The sequence below is a fragment of the Psammomys obesus genome, unplaced genomic scaffold (genome assembly GCF_907164565.1).
Source record: "Psammomys obesus unplaced genomic scaffold, mPsaObe1.curated_primary_1811, whole genome shotgun sequence".
Classification (NCBI taxonomy): domain Eukaryota; kingdom Metazoa; phylum Chordata; class Mammalia; order Rodentia; family Muridae; genus Psammomys; species Psammomys obesus.
The window spans coordinates 5,720,643-5,742,381 of record NW_026596034.1 but is presented as its reverse complement, the minus strand read 5'-3'; the positions used below and the strand labels follow the sequence as shown (position 1 = coordinate 5,742,381).

Here is a 21,739-nt window from a genome sequence, read left to right as displayed (position 1 = left end):
TGTCCTGACGCAAAAGCCTTTGGATATCCCTTCACTCACCTCCACTCATGCCAGGCCAGGAGAATTGCAGTCCAGAGCTCAGAGTGGATTCATACACAGCCCTGACCTCGGGGAGTTCGTGCAGAGGCAGCTGAAGCTGCCACAAAGCACAGTAGGACAGTAGAAGTCCTTCTAGACCTGGCAAGGTTCTGGCTTGCATACCCATCTATGTCCTTCTGTAGCCTTTCTGTCGGTGGATATGATGTGATATCCATTTGCACCACTTTGTAACCATTCTGAAAGGCCCTATACCTTTCTCAGAGAATCCTCTGGAGTAAGAGGTAAGCCTGCAGACTTCCAGGATCCCTAGAAACAACAGTGAAACCAAGTCCACAAATGACCAGGGAAATCTCCCTCCCTGCTCCTACCACAGCTGCCCCCTCCACAGCACCAGATGCTGGTGGGTCTATGGAACTGTGTCCTAGGACTCCTTGTAGGGAGTTGCTCCATGGAACCATCCAGAGAGTCACCTGTAAGCTGAGTGTGGCTTCTGGGTGGGACCTGGACCATGTGGAACAGCAGAGGCATTTCAGGAATCCAGGAAATCAGAATGAAAGATGCAGCCAATACCTCTTAGCAAGGCACGAACTGTTCTGGGTGGCCCCTTTCCCTTTGGGAGCTGGAGAAATACAAGTAGAAGAAAGCAGTGCACAGGGGGACAGAATAGAGCTAGTGCTCAGAAAAAGATGAGCTATGCGCCCTGAGCCGCAGCAGCTCCTCCCTCTCCCCTCCATCACCTTTATAGGCCATGCAGTTTGGAGTTTTGTTTAAGCACCAGTGGAAAATCTGAGTTTAATTGCATCTAGCAGGTGTTTGAAGAGTGATCACATGTCCCACTCCTAGCCAATGAGACTCAAGGAGGCATTTGTGGGCAGCATCTGAGAAAGTTTCTTCACAAGCTTTAGAGTGAAACAAAATATACTCTGGCTTCCCCCAGTGGAACATGACAAACATGCAGGAACCCTGATGACCAGAATTCCTCCTGGCAATGACAAGAAAACCTACCTGGGCAGCATTCTGCTCCCCCCGACCCCCCATCATACCTATTACCCTGGATTTAAAAAAACCCAGGTACTTTAGGCACTAAATTTCCATCCATCCTTTAATTCCTAGACTATTGCAGTACTGCCAGCTGGCCCGCTCCACCCAGCACGTTCTCTAATCAAAGACAGAGCCTTGATTAGTAGTCAGATATAAGAATCCTGAATGCAAGCCCAGCTCTGCCACTTGTTTCCTGTATGAAATTGGGCAATGTACCAGCCCTTCTGAGCATCTGTTTATTAATCTGTACAAGAAGAACATGCATGCTATTGTGTTTATCCATTTGGACCATCTTAGTCTCTCCCACCTCCAAAATTCCTCCTGGAGACTCCCCAAGGGTATACAATCATGGTGATGGACAGCCTGCCCGATCCTAGGGATGAAAACCAGAGCAGACCTCCTTCCCAGCCAGAGGCCAGGTCTTGATGCACACTCCACCTGTTTTGCTTGAAGGCAGTGTGGAGGCGGCTAGAAGTCTGACTGTAGTCACACATACAAGTTAGTCAGGGCAGCAGAGGAACAGAGCTTTGGAGCAGAGGTCTAAGATGAGATCCAGGAGAGAAACTACTTCCCACCTGGCTCTCTGGGCTCCTCATATCCTCATCCCCTTCAGAGACTTGTCTTCCATCCATCTGACAGATCTAGACAGATCCCCCACCTCCAGCACCCTTCCAATAAACCTCCTCTTCTTGTGGCAGTGAGGCAGCTTCAGCCGCTTATATCCAAGTATTCTGACAGATATAGGGCATTCTTTGCAGCCTGTTGCCAGGCTTTACTGTGGTCACTTTTGTAAAGCATGCCCCTGAATGCTTGGCACTAGATCAGGCTCAGTAGAAATGAACTCTTGAGAGGGTTTCAGGCTCCCAAGGTTCTGAGAAGGATGACTGGAGTCAAACATGGGTTTTTTGTTCTCTGAATCCTGGCTATTTAAATAATAAATTCTGCACTTAGATGTCGGCTGCTTTGGGTCTCCCATTTGCTGTACTCACTGTAAATTGGCAATGTTGGATGAACACAACAATATGGGGACATGGACCTTCCAAAACCAACATCAAACAAACCGTAATACTGAATGAAGATGCTGGCAAAACAAACCATTTCCTTGGCTTATCAAAGTTTGGCATAGCAAACCAGGGCTTGCTAGTCTTCATAGTAAAAACGCGTTTACAGTCTCAAGACACTCAGTCAATGGTATTACAACAAAGTCAGAAAGAATAAGGGCAGAGGTTCAAAGACCAGCTCTTCAGGACAATCAACCATCTCAGAAGCATAGTGATAATTGCTTGGCTGGGCCTCTTTGTTACCAGACATGCTTGGGCGTGACTGGCTGAGACCGCCTCTTACCTGATAGAGGTAAGAGGATAAGGAGTAAGACACCTGGCTTCATTTCATAATTTGATACATTTTAGATAGCAGTTCTATCATCATTTCAGACACCGGCTGACCACTGCCACCATCACCATTTCTATCATCCTCACTACCATTGTTACTGTTACCATCACCACCAACATCATCGCCACCATCCGCTCCTTCTCCTTCCTCACAGTTACTAAGCTATTACGTGCTGCGGGAATGAGCTAAACATTTTATACACTTTAGTTCACTGAAGCCTGAGAGGAAACTTATGTGGGACTAAGGTTGACACTCAGCGGTGGGATGCTAGCTTAGCATGCATGAAAGCCTAGATATGAACCCGGTGCACCACCCAAGAGGAAAGAAAAAAAAAACCCAACTATATGAAGGCAGGTACTATTATTTTCATCAATAAATTGATGCAAACAGAACTTGAGTAATCCAAGGTCATGTAGCTCAAAGGTAAGTGGGCCACATCAGTCCCCAGACACTTGCCAGACCTTTGGCTACGCAGCTATAACTCAGCAACACTACCTCCCCAACCTCTGGCATACCCTTGCACATTCTGAGTCTAACTCCAGTCTAGCCTAGCCTACTCCCTACAGACCTTTCTCTGCAGCTATAACAGCCACACAATACAACTTTCTGCCAAAGACCTTTGTGTTTTTATTTATAAGAAACATTTTATGCCCTGGTTGGGGCTGGTGGCAGATCCTGTCTATTCTACAATATAAAGTCTTATGTAAACGCCATAAAAATGTCCCCTGTTGCTCATGGCAATATACTGATCATAACCATTTAATCTCATGTGCAAAGCCCGAGCTGGGTACACGGTGCTGGGTACACAGGGCAGTTTGGCCTGCAGGTTTGAGCTTATAAATCTCTACTTATGTACCAGTGCTGGGGGCCAAAGAAGATTACTTATGAATGAGATTCTAAGGGTGTTCTGTCCCAGATTAATTGCTTTCAACCCTGTTTTATGAAGGTCCAATGGGTCAACGGTGGGAAAATGAATCTCAGCCATACAGCTTCAATGGGGAAAAATTCAGAAGCAGCATTCATCTTCCTAAATGGTCACTGTTCCATCTAGGCTAGGCTCTGTCCTGGAGGTTGGCTCTGTGACTCTGGATGGGGCAGCTGTAGCTACGATGACACTTGCATTCACCTCAGAGAGCAGCTGCAGCTCACAGTGCCATGGCTGCTCGAGCAGCAGGCTCTCTCTGACTTTACTACTCTTGTCTTCTGGAAGGGAGGCGGAGCACAGATCAATAAGATGCTCCGACAGAGATGCCTGCAGCATGGCCATTTCTCAGACAAGACACTGATGGCACCTATCACTAGCAATAAAAGGCCACTGGAGACAGAATGGGGCCTGTCCATTGCAGACCTGTCCACCCCTCGCTGATAAACATCTCCTGAACAGGCCTGCAGCAAAGAAACCATTTCGGGAAGCCACATGCAGGGCCCCCTCTGAGAACTGATCCATTGTGTGCCTGTATGCAGCGTATGACAGAAGGCTCCTTTGGAGGCTGTGGTGGATCCAGGAAAGTCAGAGAAGGTGTTTTGAGGCCCGTGTGCTTTGACTGAGATATAGTCCAAATGAAATTATTTAAAGAAAGCCACACCTTGTCAATTCTTCCTTGAAGTTTTTTTGGTTTTGTTTTGTTTTTGTTTGGGGGGGAGGGGTAGTATTCTACCAAACTAATTGCTTAAAGTACTGTTTTTTGTTTTGTTTTGGTTTGGTTTTTTTTTTTTTTTTTTTTTTTTTAAAAAAAAAAAAAACAAACCTCCTTCCTCCTGTGTTAGATAAAATAAAGTAATTGGTCTGGATGTTGCAGCCGGTGTGGGTCTAAGTAGTGTCCATCATTCTGGATAGACATCCTTAGTGATCTCAGTCAGAAAAGGTGAACAGGGCTAAACTAGTAATGTCCAATTCTAAATCAGCACAAATATACAACCAAAGTCCTTTCCTCGTCACCTGACAAACACCGCATGAGGAGAATGAGGAGTGGCGTATTCACAACGTCCTCTGGAAGGCAGCTAGGCAGCGTGAGGGGAAAAGAAAGCCCCTCCATAGCCTTGCATTTAGACTAAAAAGAATCAAATTAGGAAAAAACTTTCCTTTCCAAGTCAGCTCAGAGAACCTGCAGAGGACTTCAAGGCAGAAACAGAAAGCATTTCCTGCAGGGTGAACCACTCAGGCTGCAAAGGCTCTTATGCCGGCATACTAAACGCCGGGCCGCCTAAGCATTTTGCTGCGGGAGGATGTCCTGTGCTCTGAAGGGCTTCAGCGCCTGCCCTTGCCGCAGACCTTTTAAGTACCACCAGCACACACCAATTGTGACAGGAAAGCAAGCAAACAAACAAACAAGCAAATCCAGATGTTATAAACTGACCCTGGGCTTGAAGTTACCCTTGGTTGAAAACCACAGCCAAAGCAAAGTATGGAGGCAGGAATATGGCCAGTGGAAATGTTTAATCTTGGTTGACAGCTTGAATGGATTGAGAGACCAGTAAAGTACACTTCTGGGAGCAGCTAGGAGAGCGTTTCACAGGAGACGCTAACTAAGGGGAGTCGACCTGCCCTGAATGTCAGTGGCACCATCTGGGGAGCAGATGGAATTAAGTAGGAAGCCTGCTAACCCAGGCGTTTCCTCCCACTCTGGTTCCCCATCACCGTGGCCTAAAACCTCTGAAACCTGGAACCGAAATCAAGCCTTCCTCTTTTAAGTTGTTTCAGTCTGGTATTTTGTCAGAGCAAGGAAAACTGACTAAAAGAATTGGCACATTGAGGCCCTAAACACCCCAGAGCCTATGCCATTACTGTCCAAAGTCACTGGATGTTGGAGAGCCTCCTAACATCATCATCAGAGCAATCACCTGGAGCACACAGAGCCTGCTATGCCTGTCCTAGGTGTCCCACATATCATCCCAAGCAAGTGTCATTCCGTGGGCCGGTGACTCAGAGTAAGAGGCCACCAGATGCATCATTCTCACCAAATATAGAAAACATAAGAGACCATGGCCAGACTGCCCTCAGGGTTTCCTGGGGGGAGAAGAGAGGCTATTGCTCTTGTCCATAGAAATAGTTCATAAAGGATGAGGTAGACCATGGGCCACATCCTCCTCCAGGAAGGTCACCGGCTAAAGCAACCTAAAGTGACGGCCTTGTTACCCTACCTAGTCTCCCTTGCCAAGTGCACTTCCCACTTCTGTGGGATTAACACTAAACAAAGAGTGGTCCAGGACCTGCAGGCCCACTGAGGAGCTACTTGGAAATTTGGAATTTCGGGCCCCACCTTTGACCTTCTAACTCACAATCTTCACCCTAATGACGTCCCTCGATTATCTGAGACATTAAAGTCTGTGGTCTTCCCTGTGATGGCAGCGTATGTTGTAATCAGCAACATCTAATAAGCAGCATCCATCAGCATTTGGCACCACCCATTTGTCAGCTCCCCCGTTCACCACAGTGAACACCTGAGATAATAAACTAGCTAGAGAAAAAGTTTATTCGGGCTTCTTAAAAAAAAGATGTATTTGTGTGTGTGTGTGTGTGTATGTGTGTGTCTGTGTGTGTCTGTGTGTGTGTGCGCGCACGCACGTGTATGTGTGTGCATGTGTGAAAGAGAGACGGGGGAGAAGGAGGGAGAAGGGTGGCTTTGGGAGACTAGAAGAGGTTGGATTCCATGGAGCCACAGGCTACCAAGGTGTAAGCTGCCCAATGTGTGTAGTGAGAAATGAACTCAGGTCCTTCTCTGCAAGAGCAGCAGCTACACTTAGCCAGCTACTCTGGAGCCATCTCTCCAGGCCCCTGCTCATTGGCCTGTGAGGTGGCATAGTCAGGGCATGCGCAAAGCAAACTGCTCACCTCATAGCCAGAAAGAATTAAAAAGAGGAGAGAGAGAGAGAGAGAGAGAGAGTTGGGTTGGGTCCCTTTAAGACCACACACTAGTGGCCTGCACATTTCCCCCTAGGCCCCACTTCTTAAAGGTTCCATGACTCCCAGTAACCCCACTTTGAGGACCAAACATTTAACTAGGCCTTTAAGGATATTCCGAATATAAATTGTCACGTTGTACACAAATATACGAGCCATCTTTCCTCTATATTCAATTCTTTCAACCCCCAATGGCCTGCCCCTGGGGTAACAGCCTGTTGGCCTCACCCTTGCTGGGCAGGTAAGTGCACAGATGAAGTGCTTCAGTCCACACGGTGGACTACAGTGAAGTTCTTCTACCAGTTGAAAACACTCAGGTAAAATCCTTCTTCTAATGGAGGTTTTAAGGCAGACTTCCTCTTCCCAAATCCTGGCTCTTTCAACACATTTCAACACATATCAGAACAGGAACGTTCTGCTTGTCCTAACTCCTGGGAGCCCAGTGGGGGCTGGGGTCACACAGACTGACAGCTGGCACCAGCCATCCACCCATCGGGAATCAGAGGTTCAAAGACAGTTTAATTCACTGGGGCCGACTTAGCTTTACTCTAAGCTCTCCACCGTTTCATCAGGTCGAAATCAAAGGCATTTACAGACCACACAGAGAAACCACAAAGCAGCCATAGCTCTTAGCCTAGCAAATCTGTACGCTCAGTTAGATGTTCCCAACATGGAAAAAGTCCAGATCACACCTTTGCTATGAGTTCCAAGAGCCCCACCCCCAAATCATTCCTTACGGGAGGGCTCAAACATTCTGAGGGTTGCCAATTAGCTTCACTTAGTTTTAAGGTTGCTATTGTTTTGTTGCGAGAAGTGTAGAGTTTAAGGCAGGGTGTCACGGTACAGCCCTGGTTGGTCTATATTCAATTCTATTATTGTCTTCAGCCCCTGTTTCAGCCTGTAGACTGCAGGACAGGACCTGTGTGTGCCACCATGACTGAATTTAGTATTGTTTTCTGATAAAAATGACACACAGTTGTAGGCAGCAAGCACCTCCAATAGCTCAGAGACCCCAAAGAAATGGCCATACAACTCCACTCCCACGTTTGACCTAGAAACTGCGGAAATACTCCAAAGGGCTCTGAAGATGCAATGAGCTAACCTCATCGGAACCATATCTGGATCCTGGAAGGCGAACAATGAAGGGTAGCCACTTTCTCATTCCCCTTTTCCTGGGGACCTTCCAAGGATCTTCTGAGGGCTCTGAGATTCCTAAACGAAGCTGGCAGAACTGAGGAGTGTGACAGTTACAGCCCATTGACAGGCAGGGGATGGAGCAAGGGTGTGGCCCCTTTTGACAGTAAGCATGCATTCTGAGAAGGTGCTCAACTACTCTCAGGGCACTCTGAAATGCCCTGATGAAACAAGGGGCTGAAAGAGCCCACACGGTGTCTAACCTCCTTCTGATTCATCTAGCTCAGGGAACTGCCTACTCTACTCACCTCAGATGCTTCCTACAACTGAAGCTAAAAATACCATGCATCCACAATCCCAGCTTCCCCTGCAGCTATGACACCACTAAAAGATGCTCCCAAGCCAGGCTTGATCAGCCAAGACCTGCATAAAAACTTCAAAAAAACATCACGGAGCTGATGCTGTTCTTATAGGGCTAGGATGGGATTTGCTTCTAGAAGCAATCATGAGCTTATTCTGGACCTTCAGGAGCTATTCTGGGGGCCAACTCTGGACAAACAAATCCTGATTCCCTGTGCCTTCTGTAGAATTTGCGTACTCCCTGTTTAAACTGGGCTCTGTGGAATTGGCCTAGCCCCTTGCCTGGGCAGTGAGGGAAAGCTATCCCCAGTGGCAAGGGCAAAGGAGAGCTGTTGGGCTGACCAACTCAGCTACCACCCAAGCCCAGACTGACAGCTTTGAGCTGGCTCACCCGACTTATGAAAAAAAATGCAGTTTGTGGCTTTGGCTGATAATTCTAATGAAAGTGTCCCAGGATTTGCTTCCTCATAGAAGCAAGGATGTGTACAGAGAAAAGTCCCACTGTCAACCCCTCTTCTCTGCTCCAAGGTGCTTCTCACAGTCCATCAGGGTCCATGATACACACTGGGTTCTGATAAGAGGCAGATAACACAAGAGAATGTAAGCTTATATTTAGTGTGACTGTTTTCTGTTTCATTTTTATGCTAATACATTTCATTATGTTTGCATAAATTTCAGTCCATGACAGGTTGTGGGAGAAAAAGAAACCTACTGGTCTTCCACCAACGATGGCCCTGCACCACAACTGGCAATTGCATGCCAACACAGCCATGTGGCCAATGAGCCACATGCCAGTCTGGGACTCTGAGTATGTCCAGCCAAAGACTGAGCGCTCCCTGGACCCAACCGCCTTGGGAAGCTGTGTCCTTCTATCTCTCCTGTAGGAAGTCTAGTTGTCAGGCTAGATGAGCTCCTGACACTCAGAAGTCTCTTTTTTCCGGGTGGACTAGTGGGAAGCATCACTGCCCCCCAGAAAAGTACACCTGAGCAAAACTTCATGCTCCCTCCAGAACCAGGACAGGTAGCTTGGTGCAACCCAACCTCACTTCCATCCTGACTGTGCTGTCCCCAAGCCAAGCATGATCAAGCCCCAAACAACCTGCAATGTTTTCAAATGCTTAAATACAGCCCCCCGAGATCCTTAACATACCATAGCCATTTCCTATAATTGTTGAATGAGACATTTCAATTATATTGATATTCCTGTGTGTGTGCTTGCACAGGGAAAGTCTGCGCGCTATGAGGTGTGCAAGGAATACAAGACACCGTAGAGTCGGCTCTCTCCTTTTGCCTTCACGTGAGTTGTGGGGGTTGAACTCAGTTTGTCAGGCTTGATGCAGGCTCTTTAGCTAGTTTATCTGAGACATCACACAGCTCTCTACAGTTTCCATTTTATTTACACAATTAATGTGCACTGCCAAGCAGCCTCTTAAAGCGAACAGCAGTATCAGTTCTGGAATAGGTAGGTCACTGCTGGCTATTGCTACAGTTCACCAGCATTTCTAACAGTTCCAAAAGTTTCCTCATTCCCTTTAACACCCCTCCTCCTGCCCTGTCACTTTACCGTGAAATTAAGCCATTCATCATTTACATGAATCAGCTGGAATTTTCTAGAATCTAATATAAATGAAATTACACTAAATGCTTTTAGTTATGGATTCTGTTTTTACTGAGCAGAATACCTTTCTGTCCTGGTCACTAGTATGTCTTGCATGCTTAAAACTCACCACTGTCATGTTACGATGCTCAGTCCATGCCTCCTCCGTGGATTTATGAGTAAAGGGATGAATGGGTGAGCAGGTGAGGGGCCACTGGAGGCTTGATTGTATTTTCTTAACTTGCAAAAAGTTTTGGCTTCAGAAAATCCCTCCACCCCTCACAGTAATGAAGATATTTAGAGGGCCATCCACCAGCACGGGAGCGCTTTCCCAGGCAGGTCAGCAATCCAGATGGACCCAGCGACAGAGACCTGGTGGCCTACAGTACGCAAAGTGAGGTGTCTGTGCTCTCTGACCATTGCAATGTTCCCACAAATCACCAGAAATGCTAGATCATGTTTAACTCCCCAACTGTGGCCATGGGAACCAGAAGGGCATTCACATATGATTTACATACTGCCAAGCTCAGGAGAGCCCCTAAATAAAAGGCCCTGTGGCCCCCAGCCACCATTTTTGAGTAGAAGGACATCAGGTGACAGATTTAATGTTATCTGTTTCTCCATCACAGGGGCCGGGGGGGCGTTAAGGCTTGCCTTCCACTTGCTGACATCTGGGAGCTTCTTAAAGGGCACTTGCTGCCAGGCTGCCCTTAGGAGAGCTGGGAGCCCATGCAGCATGCACACCTGCCGCACCACCAGCGACTCTCTGCTAGCAGGTATGGCTGCACACACTGGATTCCTTCTCCAGATTCCAGCCATAAAAAGCATTTTAATCTCACTGCACAGGGAGGGAGTTCACAAGGGCACTTTGCATTCTGCCTGTAGGTGTACAATTACACCGAGCCACGACATGGCTATAATCCTAATAACAGAAGGAGCAGCAGCCACTGGAGCGTCTGAGTCTAAACCAAAAGTTAGCTCCTCCAAGGGCAAGAAGGGTCACCGGAAGGATGTTCTATGGCCAAGGTGCATTTTCAGAATTTGGCAAAGAGAGGAAGAAGGAGGAAGAGGAGGAGGAGGAGAAGGCGGCGGCAGCAGAAGAGCAAGGCCTAGGACACTCTAACTGGTTAATAGCATCTAGGGCCCAAGAAAACACGGCACATCTTATTGTTCTGTTCTGCTCTGTTTTACACAATTCAGGGGACTCCATACAACAATGCTAAATAAAGAGACTCAGAAAGCATAGCCTGGCACTCGGGCAGCTGGCCACCCCTTTGTCCACAGTGCTCACAAACCTTCCAGAAGAACACCTGCCCCTGGCCCCAGAACCCACATGGGTAAGTCAACTTAGCTCATGGGCAGCCTACTCTAGTGTTAGATTTCATTAGTCTGGGGGAAACTTCCTAAATTAAGCATACTGTACTGTTTGTTCCATCCACTCTTAACACTGAGCCCTGCAAAAACATACCCCACATAACAATCCTTTCGATCTTTTACGACAAGTAAGGAAATGAATACATGCCACTGGCATGCCCCATGCCCACCCAAATCTTCTCTCTATGAAGTGAACGGATAAATGAATGAATGGACAGATGAAGTGGGAATATTTTGACCACTTTCCATTATTTGGTCCCCACAGCAAACCTGTGAGGTCAATGACAATAATAGCTAACATTTGCACTGTAATTACATGCCAGCCATCGTCCTAAAATCTTCATACATATTATCTCCTTTGGCACCCCAGAAACCTATGGAATAAGGACTATTATTATCTCCATTTAGCAAATGAAGGAATTCATGGAGGCAGATTTGCTTATAGGAGGCAAACCTGGCTCCTTGCTAGACACTGGCCAGCATTATACCGCATCTCTACTGTGTACTTAACAAAGCAGGGGGCAGAGGCTCGTGATATTAATTTAAACCAGGTTGGCTAATACATGAACACAAACTAAGCCCAGGGCTACTTTCCCTGGTCACTGTTAAATGACACATCCAAAATGTGAAGCCCAAATATATAGCTCTGACACTCAACTTGAAATGGCACACGTGCAACCAGGCTGCCTTGCAAATATCTGAGATGAGCCAAAGAAAGATTGGGAAGAGAGCTGAGATCCTGAGTGTTGATTTCCTCAGTATGCTTTTGCCAGACTGAAGGTGTTGTGAGGCCCAAGGTGGAAAGAGAGAGAGAGAGAGAGAGAGAGAGAGAGAGAGAGAAAGAAAGAAAGAAAGAAAGAAAGAAAGAAAGAAAGAAAGAAAACCTGGGAACACAGACTTCATTCAGCCCACATCAAATCATGCACTTTGGGTTCGGAAGAAATCATTCCCTGGTGTTCGGTTCTGAGGATGTAGCACAGCCAAAGCAAAAGCTGGAGCCAGACCTATGCAAATCTCTGCAGATCTAGAGGTTAGACAGACTAAGTTATGTTCAGGGGAGGTCTTCTTTGAGGTTGTACTTTAATATGAGATATGCCAAAGAGTCTAGGAAAGTTAGGAAAAAATTAAAGACAGAGATCATGATGAGGGGGGAGAAAAGACAGAAGCTCCATCTTAACATTGCCTTGGGAGCTTGGGTGATTTCAGAATTCTATCCTGAGAGAAAGCAAGGAGATACAGGTTTGGAGCTGGGAAATATAAGCGTCTCAATTTCCCAGCTGCACGTTAAACTGAACGTCAGGTTGAGGGGAATCGTATTGTCGCTGCGGTTGGAGAGAGATGTTACAGTGCAATAATTAACGGTGCAGGTTTGAGGAGGAAAGGCTGCCACGCTGATCAAAAATGAAGGAGAGGTAAAGCTGTGGCTCTGAGTCAAGCTTGTATCCAGAAACAAGACACCTTTCCCTCAGCTCAGGAGGAAAACCTTCCCTTAGAAGTAGGGAGGAACCCAGGGAAACCTCTGTGAAAGCCAGGGCTCAGCTGAATTGTATGGGACTTCTAAATCACCAGCCCTGTGAGTGGTGAGCAGGCCTTGCTGACAGGACAGGGGCTTGCCATTTCTATTTTTTTCTATCAAAATGAAACCAAAAGGGTCTCCCTCCCCCCACACACGCGCACAAAAATTAGTGGGGGAAAAGCCACTCATCGGGCAAATTTTCAAGGCGCATAGCCTTTTAATAAAGCCAACATCTCTGGGGAAAAAAAAAAAAAGGTTAACCTGTTGTTTAGAAATGGGAAGTTTTGCTGGTGAAAAAAGTGACAGTGTAATTGAAGGGAGAGAGATTGTGTTATTGTTGTTGGAGGAGGAGGAGGTTTGCTTGTTCCCATTAGGGTCCCCACAGTTGGAGACGATAGCCTTTAATGCTTCGTGGAGGACTCCTGATCACCTCCAAACACTTGCACACCACACCAGAGCGGGGACCTAGAAACCTTACTCTCAGTCTCAACTGAAGGCACTTAATGAGAACCAATCCTCCTCGCGGGCTCCTCCTCGGGACCTACTTCTTGGGCTTCAAGGGAATCTGCACCCTGCCGGGCTTTCTCAACATCCTAGTTACTCATTCCAAGAATTAGCTACACGCCATTGCTTGGTGGCAATTTTTTTTTTCCTTTCTCGCTCAGAAAACCGCAAAAGGATTTAATCATAAGGAAGCAAAGGTTTTCTTTTTATAAATTCGATTAGTCTTTTTCACTTTCTCTGCCTCGGGACATTTCCCCTGGGAGGAATTTTATACCCAGACACCCCTTAGCGAGGCACTGTTGCGTGCGGAGCGCAGGGAAGTTAGGCGCAACCTGGAGGCAGGAGCATTTGTGGTCCCCTGCCCATCCCGGTTCTAAACGCCGGCGTGGGAACAGCTCCGCAAGGAGAGCAAGGTTCGCCGTGCGCGGGGAGCGGAACCCTGCCTCCGCTGCGCGCCGCTGAATTTCCCTCTAGAACCAGAACCTGGGGCACCCTGTCTTCGGACTGCAGGGGCCCGGGGCTAGAGAATGTTCCTGCAGGTGGGCAGCGGTACCCTCCCCTCCCACACACCCCTCCATCTGCTCCCACCACTGCTTCGCCGGGAGTAAGCTGCTGAGCAGAGCGCACAGGTCACTCTCCAAGGCCTCGGGTTCGAAGCTGCACTACGATCCGAGAGGGGATTAGGATTTGAACGGACAGCAGTTCGCTTAAGGAGAGTCTATGAAACTCCCAGGCTGGAAAAAAAAGAAGGCCGAACCTAAGGAATGCTTTTCAGATTTGTCTTTTGTTTTACGTCATCACCACCAGCACCGCAAGCCTCAGGTCCAGAAAAGAGCCCTAACCCTATGGGTAGGAGAAGAAGCCGCCTCAACCTTCCTTCACTTCACGACTTCCTCCCACCCCCACCCGGAAGTCGAACGGACAAGAAAGCACAAATAAACCCCAGGTGGTTAATGGTGGTGCAGCCAGGCTTCCCATCCCCAAACACACACACACACACACACACACACACACACACACACGCACAAGCACCGCACACACCAAGACCAAGCACACCACCCACTTGGCTAAACCCCAGGTGGTTAATGGTGATGCACCCAGGCGCCCCATACACACACACACACACACACACACACACACACACACACACACACCAAGCACGCCACACCACCCACTTGGTCCCACCCATCTCCGGGGAGGGGAGGGACTGGGAACCTGATCTCCCGGCTCCTGCCCAGAACGTTTCCCCATCAATAATGTTGATACCATCGATGTGCCTGCTCCCCGCCCCCGGGGCGCCGCGGCCGCCTTTTTGCCGCTCTTTGCTCGGCGCAGGAAAACGAAACCTCCTCTACTGCCCTCATAGCCCCGGCCTGAGGCCTGGGACTGTAAATTTCGGAAGCTGGAGCTTAGCCAGAGCGCTTAGGGACCACCTCCACCTCTGGAGTAGGATAATCAACTGAACCAATGGAGCCCGAAAGGGAGTCGGGGGTCCACACAAGACTTAAGCTCTACCCCACACCGGGGTCAGACTGGACCATAATTAGGAAACTTTATGGGCAGAAGAACCAGGCCTCATGGAAGGCCTTCAAGCCATCACCCCTTCCTAAAATTGGAGCTCGAACAAAGAAGCCCTTCCCTGGGAATTTAGCTGTGGCCGCGGCCCTAGGCCACGGCCTTTGGGCCAGCCAACTCACCGAGGACAAGCTAGACCTCAGGAAACCGAGGCGATCCAGTGGAGGGAACAGAGACACCCCTCCCGTCCACCCCCCAAAGGCAGTTTGCACAACTGCTAAGCGCCTCTCCAGGGTGCGTTTCGTCTTGGTCCGAGAGGTCGCGACCCCTGAAGCTGTCACCTTCCTTTGGGCCACCCCATTCCCTAACGGGAATCTGTCTCTATGTACCAGGCTCTCCCGAGGAACCTGCAATCTACAACCTATCCTCGGCGTGTCCCAGCGGCAGCCCCCAGCCGCAGCTGGAAGGGCTCGACCCCCAGGAGCGCTCTGGCCTGGAGGTGTGCGGAGCGTGCGGAGGGACCTCAGCCGTGGCACCTCACTGGCCTTCGCTTTCTCGGTCCGTTCAAAAATAAAAATTAATCCCCCAGTCTGTGTCCATTTTCATTGATTCAATTACGTCTTCGCTCTGCGGCACGCGGTGCCTCGCCAGCTTGCTGACACTTCGGCGACCGCACCGGCGAACCGCGGAACTTGGGCGCGAGACAATGGCCTGTAATTGATGTGTCGCCACCAACAATAAAGACCAATTCTCCTCTCCCGGCCATTCCAACCGTCCCCTTCCTCCCATCCCCCTCCTCCACCTCCTCTCATCTCTCCCCGGCCAAAGGGAAAGAAAACAAACAAGAAATTAGCGGGGGATGCCGCTTGCACAGCCGGGCGCCCGCCTCTACGTCGTCGGGGACTGAAAAGAACGAAAAAAGTTATCAAAGTTTAGATACCTCCAATTAATTCGTCTCTGCTCGCCCGTTTTTAATTAAACCGCGCAAAGCAGTTTTTGCATTTTCGTTCGTTTGTTGTGTTTGGGGGGAGATCCCCCTCCACCCTTAATCACACATAGAGCCAACAGTGAGCACGCGTGAGGCTTCTCTCCGGAGTTTCCCGCGGAGCACACCCCTACCAGGGTTTGTGGGCCCGCCACAGCTCCACCGGGTTTCTGGCCACTGGATTGCCCTGAGGCTGGGACTTTCAAAAAGCCAAGAATGTTAAGAGACTGTTTAGGGCGGTTCTAAACCCGGGCAGATTCGGGAAGAAAGGTGCAGGCGCGCCTGGGAGGGTCGGGGCGCCGCGCGTTCGTGTGTTTTCAAGCGCACCGAAATGCGGAGTCGGGGGCAAGGGCTAGATTTAAAAGTGCTCAGGTTTGATCGCGTTCCCGGGGGTTTGGGCAAAGCGAGCGGCTCGCACCCCGGGAGCGCGCAAATCCATCTTTGCCTAGGGATCTCTTTAAATATTCAGTGAGAAATAATGGCATTTGAAACACCACCTATGGAAACATTATTATCTTCATTCTTCAACATCAGACCCACTGATAGCTTCGTTTGTCTTTTTATCAAAATCTACGGTGCCCAACAGAACCTGGGGAGAAGGGAAGAGCGAGGTGCGGCAGCCCAAGTTGCTGCGCGATGGGTGGGAGAGCAGGGGCAAAAAGAAGAAAAAAAAAAAAAACCTAAGAGAACGTAGGAAGGGTGAACAGGGAGAATGAGAGAAGGGCGAAGTTATGCCAAAAGAGAATAAAGTCCGCAGACAGAAAAGATACGGTCAGCTAGCGCACAAAAGACGAAGGGGAAAAGAAAAAGAAGGGGAGAGGAAAATTTAAAAGGCCATTTAGGAACGTGCGACATGGGTTCCGAGTCCCGAGGCTGTGCTACGAAGGACGCTGGCCACTTCGCGCGAGCCGGCCGTGTCACGATCCAGACTCGGAGGCGCTCCGGAATTGGGGCGTCCTTATGAGCCCTCTGCTATCCCGATCGCGAGATAGGGCAAGGATTGTGTATCTGTACCCCTCCCCCGCCGCCAGCCCCATCACTCAGCCCAAGTTTAGTTAGTTTAGTCCTTCGGGCGCAGGGCTTCGGGAACCTCCGCGAGCGGAAACCCCGAGGCGGGAGGAGATCTGGGCTGAGCTGAGGACCAAGCCTCAGGGTCGCAGGCGCCTAAGCCCGGAAGAGGGAGTGCAGGGCCGGGATTCCTGGGTCCCGCGCGCGGGTAAGGGAGGCTGTCTCCCAGCCCCGGGAGACGGAGCGAAAAGTTTGAGCGCCGCGCGTGGCAAGCGTCGGAGGAGTGAGGGCGAGCGGCGGCGTAGCCGGGGCTCGGCGGACAGGACCCCCTTCCCGCTCGCTCCCTTCGGGCGGCCTCCACCCCTAGGGCGAGGAGAGCTAGGGTCCCGCTGCAGCCGCACCTCCCAGGACGGGGGCGCGCCGCCCGGCTCCGGGGCAGCGGCGCCCCTCCCCTCCCCACCCCTTCCCTCCTCCCCGCAGAAGCTGAACTCGGAGCCCAGGCGGGTCCCCGCTCTACACCCGCCCGGGGCCTGGCGGCGCCACGGTGGCCGCCGCCTCCCCGCGGAGTGACGCGCCCTGCAGCCAACCGGGGCGGCCGGGGGGAGGTCCGGGAGGGGTCCTGGGCGGAGCCGGGCCGCCCCCTTATCCCACGGGCTCGGGGCGCTTCTCCCGAAAACTTCAGCCCTAATTGTCCCGGGGAATGTCCGAGGTAGAGAAAGGGAGCTGAGGAGCCAGCAAGAGGCTGGGGGGACCGCGGCTCCCAGGCAGGGAGAGGATGGGGTGGCGAGGAAACCGCCCCTCCCCCGCCTCCCGGGCCCCAAACCCGTCAGGTTCCCAAACCTTTCCTGGGTCCTCTTCTCCGCACCCCCGCGAGCCCGGGATCCTGGGAACGGAGAACTCTGGGCGCAGGATCTCCGAGCCAGGCGGCGGGCAGGCGGGAGGGAGGCCAGGCGGCGGGCGGGAGGCGGACCGGCGTGGGGCTGGCTCGTCCCCACACTCGCTTATTTTTTTTTTTTTTTATGAGGGTGGGGGTGGGCTGCTTTCTGGTAGCCCTTAAGGAAACGAAGGAACAACTCACAAAACGGGACGCCCTCCGCCACTGCCGCCACCAACCCCCCCAACACCCCCAAATCCCGCCACGGGACTCCCTCCCTCCCCGCCCCCCGCGGGCGAGCGCGCAGCAGCGCGGGAGTTGGGAAGTTCGGCGCTCGCCCCCGCCGCCGGCCCCACCCCCACGCCGCCCCGCTCCGCCGGGCTCCGGGGCGGGCATGCTAATTCGGGTCGGCCCAGCCCGGGATGGAGGGCGGGGTGGGGGGAGGGGAGCGAGCGGGGGGCGCCGGCCGGGGCGCCGGGCGCGCAGTGGCGAGGAGGTAGGCCCCCGGCGGGCCGAGCCGCGGAGTCCCGGGCGGTCGCCAAGAGGGTTAACCCGGAGCCGGGCGGTGCGGCGCGCAGAGCCAGCCCAGCGGCCGGCTTATTGGGCCAGCGCGAGGAGAGACAGGGGTCTGCAGCAAATCACGAACTAATTGATTAAGGCGAGCGGGTTTGAATAGCGCTGGCCCGGTGCCAATCGCCTTTCAAAGAGCCTCTCTATGATTAATCGCAATGCATTATTGATAATCATAATTATAGCAGGACACATGCGCGCTGTGCCCGGGGCCGGGGAGCCGGGGAGGGGGCGGGCGGGCCGGCGGGCGGGGGGAGCCGCCGCCGCCGCCGCCGCTCGATTTCCGTAATTTTGAGAAGATTTTTTTTTAGTAATTTTTTATTCTGCCCCAGCTGATGTTTGAGCCAGCATGTCGCGGAGGAAGCAAGCGAAGCCTCAACATTTCCAATCCGACCCCGAAGTGGCCTCGCTCCCCCGGCGAGATGGTGAGTACTCCGGCCCGCGCTGCGGACACACACAGACACGCGCACTCACACGCACACTCGGACCCACGCACACGCGGCGGGTCCCGCGCCCACCGCCGCCGCTCTCGCCTTCTGCGCTCGGCGCGTCTGATTTTTGTTTTTATTTATTTCATTTTTTTAATATTTCGTGCTTCCTCGATTTCAATTTGCCGGGCGGGCTTCCTCCTGCCCCGGGAGAGCCAGCCCATCCCGGCTGGAGCTTCCCGGAGTTCCGTGTCCTCTACTGGGCGGAGCGGGGTCCACCGACCCGCTCCCCCCCCTCCGCCCCGCCGGTCCGAGGAGCCGCGGCCGCGGCCCGGCCTCCCCGGGGGGCGATCGCGAGGCCAGAGGCCGCCCATGGCTGCCCACGCGAGCCCCCTCGCGCTACCCGCGCGGCGCCCGGGTCCCCTGGCTGGGCCTCTGTCGCCTGGGCCTCGCCGCGCAGCCCTGCGGCCGGCGTTAGGGAAGTTTACTTCGTGCCGGCCGAGCGCGCGGGGAGCCCTCCGCGCCCCTCCCCACTCGCTGCTCCCCACTTGGCGAGCGGGAGAAATGTGGTACCTTCGGAGGTCCCCGGCTGGGGGAAGCGGGGACTGGGTCGGAGGAGCGGCGTCCTGGAGTGGCTGCCGGGGCGTGCTGCGGGTCGCTCTGCAGACTGGCGTAGGGACCGGGAAGCATCGCGCGGTCCGGCTTCCCAAGTTTATCCCACCTCGCTTCTCCCAGCGCCTGCACCCGCGATCCCTCAGATGCGGGCTTGGGTGTGTGCTTCCCGCGGGGTACGGAGCCCCATCCTTCCACCGGACACTCTCTCCGGCCTGGGGGGGTTGGCCAGCCAGACCCCCTGACGCGGGCGCGCGAAGCAGGCGGGCTACCGAACCAAGTGGACAGGTCGGGGGAAAGTTTGTGTGCGGGAACCGTGGCCTTGGAGTAGAAGAGGCGCGAGCGGGGAAGCGGGGCGACCGAGGGGGGAGCCCCTCCGACCCCTGCTGGACCCGAGCTCCCGGGCCTGCGGCTCCGCTCGGGTCCCGGGTCACCCGGCACTGGCTTGGCGACCACCGCTGCCCCTCGGGGTCCTCCGTCCCGGGAGGCGTTACGGGGCGTGGAGGCGGGAGCTGCACCCCGGCGGGGCTCGGGAGCGTGGCCTGAGACTCGCGCCTCGACCCACTCGGCTTTGCCGGAGCCCGCAGCGCAGCCTCCTTCCCCAGAGGCCTGACTCTCCGCGGCTCTGCGGGCAGGGCGCGCGGGCAGAGCCCCGACCAGGCGGGACCCGCGCCCGCTTCCTCCCCGCTGTTGGGAGAGGGTTGTCATGGCGTGGAGATACCTGGACCTTTTTTCAGGCGACCTGAGACCTATTAAGACAACTGTTTGTCCAGCACCTTTTGAAGCCCCGAAGCTTTGCCAGTGTGAGTCTCTCAGTTCTCCGGAAAGATCCCTTGAAATCACCCGGCTTCACACACCCCCACCCGAAAAAAAAAAAAAAAAAAACCGGTTTGAGGGTAAAACCAGATGAAATTAACCAAGGCCGCAGGGACCACTCGGACTATTTTTTGTGGGGCTTCTCAGCTAGATTCTTAGGCCTCCTGCCGCCCCCACACCCATCTTTTCCTAAAGTTTCTGCCCTTTGCACTGGAATACTGTTAGTTAACAATTTGCCAGCGAGCGGGGGAGGGGGATAACCAGGAAAGAGAAAGGGTTTTTTTGTTTTTGTTTTTGTTTTTGTTTTTTAATTTTGTAAATTTGTACTGAGTGTATTTTCCACGCAAGAAAAAAAATTAAAAAGCAACTACCACCACCTCAGGCTTCGGAAGAAATAATGCTTGCTAGTTCTCTGCTTTGAGTCTGGATCTGGAATTTTTAATAGTTAAGGCTTCTCATAAAGCGATAGCATTAAAGGAGTTCACTGCCTCGTGCTATTATTATTTATTAGTACAATTTTTTTTTTAGTTTATTTGAGCTTTGAGGTAAGTTAATTAAGGAACTGAATCAAGTTTCCTTTCTTTCTCTTTCTTCTTTTTTACTTAATTTCTCCTTTTTTTTTTTCTTCCTAAAAGCTAGTTCATTGTCCACAAAGCAATGATTATGCTCAGCACCCTAAGAAACACCCCTCCTCACTCCCTCCTCTTCTGAAGTAGTAATAGTTTTAGGTTATGACTGTTTTTACATGGTTGATCAATAAGTTTGGCAGAAGTCGCCTAGAGGGTAGATTCTGTAATAGGGTTACAGGATAGCACTCCTAAACCAGCAGCCCCCCTCCCCCCAACACACACACACACACACACACCAGCTGACGGTCAGGAGGGCCTGGCATACCCCTGTTCTCTTCATTTGGGAATGGTAGTGAGGTAGTGTATAGAAATGAAAGTTCATGACACAGCTCAAGTTTGCTTTAAAAAGTCAACTTTTCTGCAAGGACTCCTGCAATCTCCGTCCATTTCCCTGCACCTCAGAAGCGTCTGCTGAACCTGTGGTATTTTTACTTTGGAAGGAAATCCCCTACTCACTCAATGCCAGCCTTACTCTTTCTTCTATCTCAAGGGGGTCTTACTGCGGCAAATGAAATATCAGACATTACCAAAGTAATGCTGGCTTATGCCCTTCTTCCATGATGTCTGTCCCCCAAACTGTCTGACTTCCACAAAGAGCAAAACCTAAAAAACTTTTGAGACCCAGCCCCAGTGGCCCTGAAGCAGCCACTCCTGCTGTTATGTGCCCTGGTTCACGTTTATGTAGTATGTGTTGTGTTTGAGCTTTACGAAGAAAGAAATGCAATGCTAAGCAGCCGTTCCAGCAGTTTCGTTTGAAGTTAAAAAAAAAAAAAAAAAAAAAAAAACAAGATTGTTTAGTTGGTCTTAGAACCTTGATGGTTTATTCTACTTGGGTATTCCTATAAGGTTTTTTCTGTTTCTTATGAAACCAAGATTTTGGTAAGTAGGATTCATCTTTTAAAAGATATTCAACAAGTCTCCAGTTACTCGTTGAAAGATTGACTGGCCTTGGAAATATTATTTACCAAGATAGAGAATTCTTAAAAAAGGGAATATGTGAATCTAATGATTTAATATGTGCTTACTTTTCTGTGGGTTTGGATTTCCAGGGTTGTGTGTGTGTGTGTGTGTGTGTATGTGTTGGGATTATTGTTTTTGTTTTGTTTTCCACTCCGTTTAGTGATGGTTTCGAGATTTTTGAAGCTATTTAGAGGCCCCATTCTGACTCCATTCGTTTAGGTGTCTTGTTGCTCCACTTTTTAAAGGAAATAATGATATTGGAAGAAAATTAAAACACCGGGAGTTGAAGATAAAAATTTGATCCTCCTAAGAAATATCCTGAAAACTCCTCTTACTCATATTAATAAAAAAAAAAAATTCTATTATTTACCAAAGTCATTTACTCATTGTAAGTAGCTTAATGGCCACACATTGATTTCTGGACCCAAAAGGTTAGAGAGAACTACAATGAATTGCTTTAAAAAAAAAAAAAAAAAAAAAAAAA

The 21,739-nt window shown here is 51.0% G+C and overlaps 2 protein-coding genes across 7 annotated transcripts in view; one reads left to right on the top strand and one right to left on the bottom strand.

Moving 5' to 3' along the window:
• Positions 1-20,229, bottom strand: part of LOC129686814 (translation initiation factor IF-2-like) — a 60,569-nt gene extending 40,340 nt beyond the window's left edge. For 2 of the 5 annotated variants that reach the window (XM_055620923.1, XM_055620922.1), the window contains exon 1: positions 18,812-20,229. In XM_055620923.1, the coding sequence (XP_055476898.1) occupies positions 18,812-19,558 (747 nt within the window). In that variant the 5' untranslated portion in view covers positions 19,559-20,229. Of the gene's footprint in view, positions 1-14,555; positions 14,629-15,313; positions 15,451-17,206; positions 17,728-18,811 lie in introns of those variants that run through there. The other 3 variants (XR_008721703.1, XR_008721705.1, XR_008721704.1) reach the window with 3 other exon arrangements.
• Positions 16,462-21,739, top strand: part of Sall1 (spalt like transcription factor 1) — a 16,788-nt gene continuing 11,510 nt past the window's right edge. The window contains exons 1-2 of one of the 2 annotated variants that reach the window (XM_055620920.1): positions 16,462-16,574; positions 18,143-18,235. In XM_055620920.1, coding sequence (XP_055476895.1) covers positions 18,160-18,235 — 76 coding nt within the window. In that variant the 5' untranslated portion in view covers positions 16,462-16,574; positions 18,143-18,159. Of the gene's footprint in view, positions 16,575-17,059; positions 17,076-18,142; positions 18,236-21,739 lie in introns of those variants that run through there. The other variant, XM_055620921.1, reaches the window with a different exon arrangement.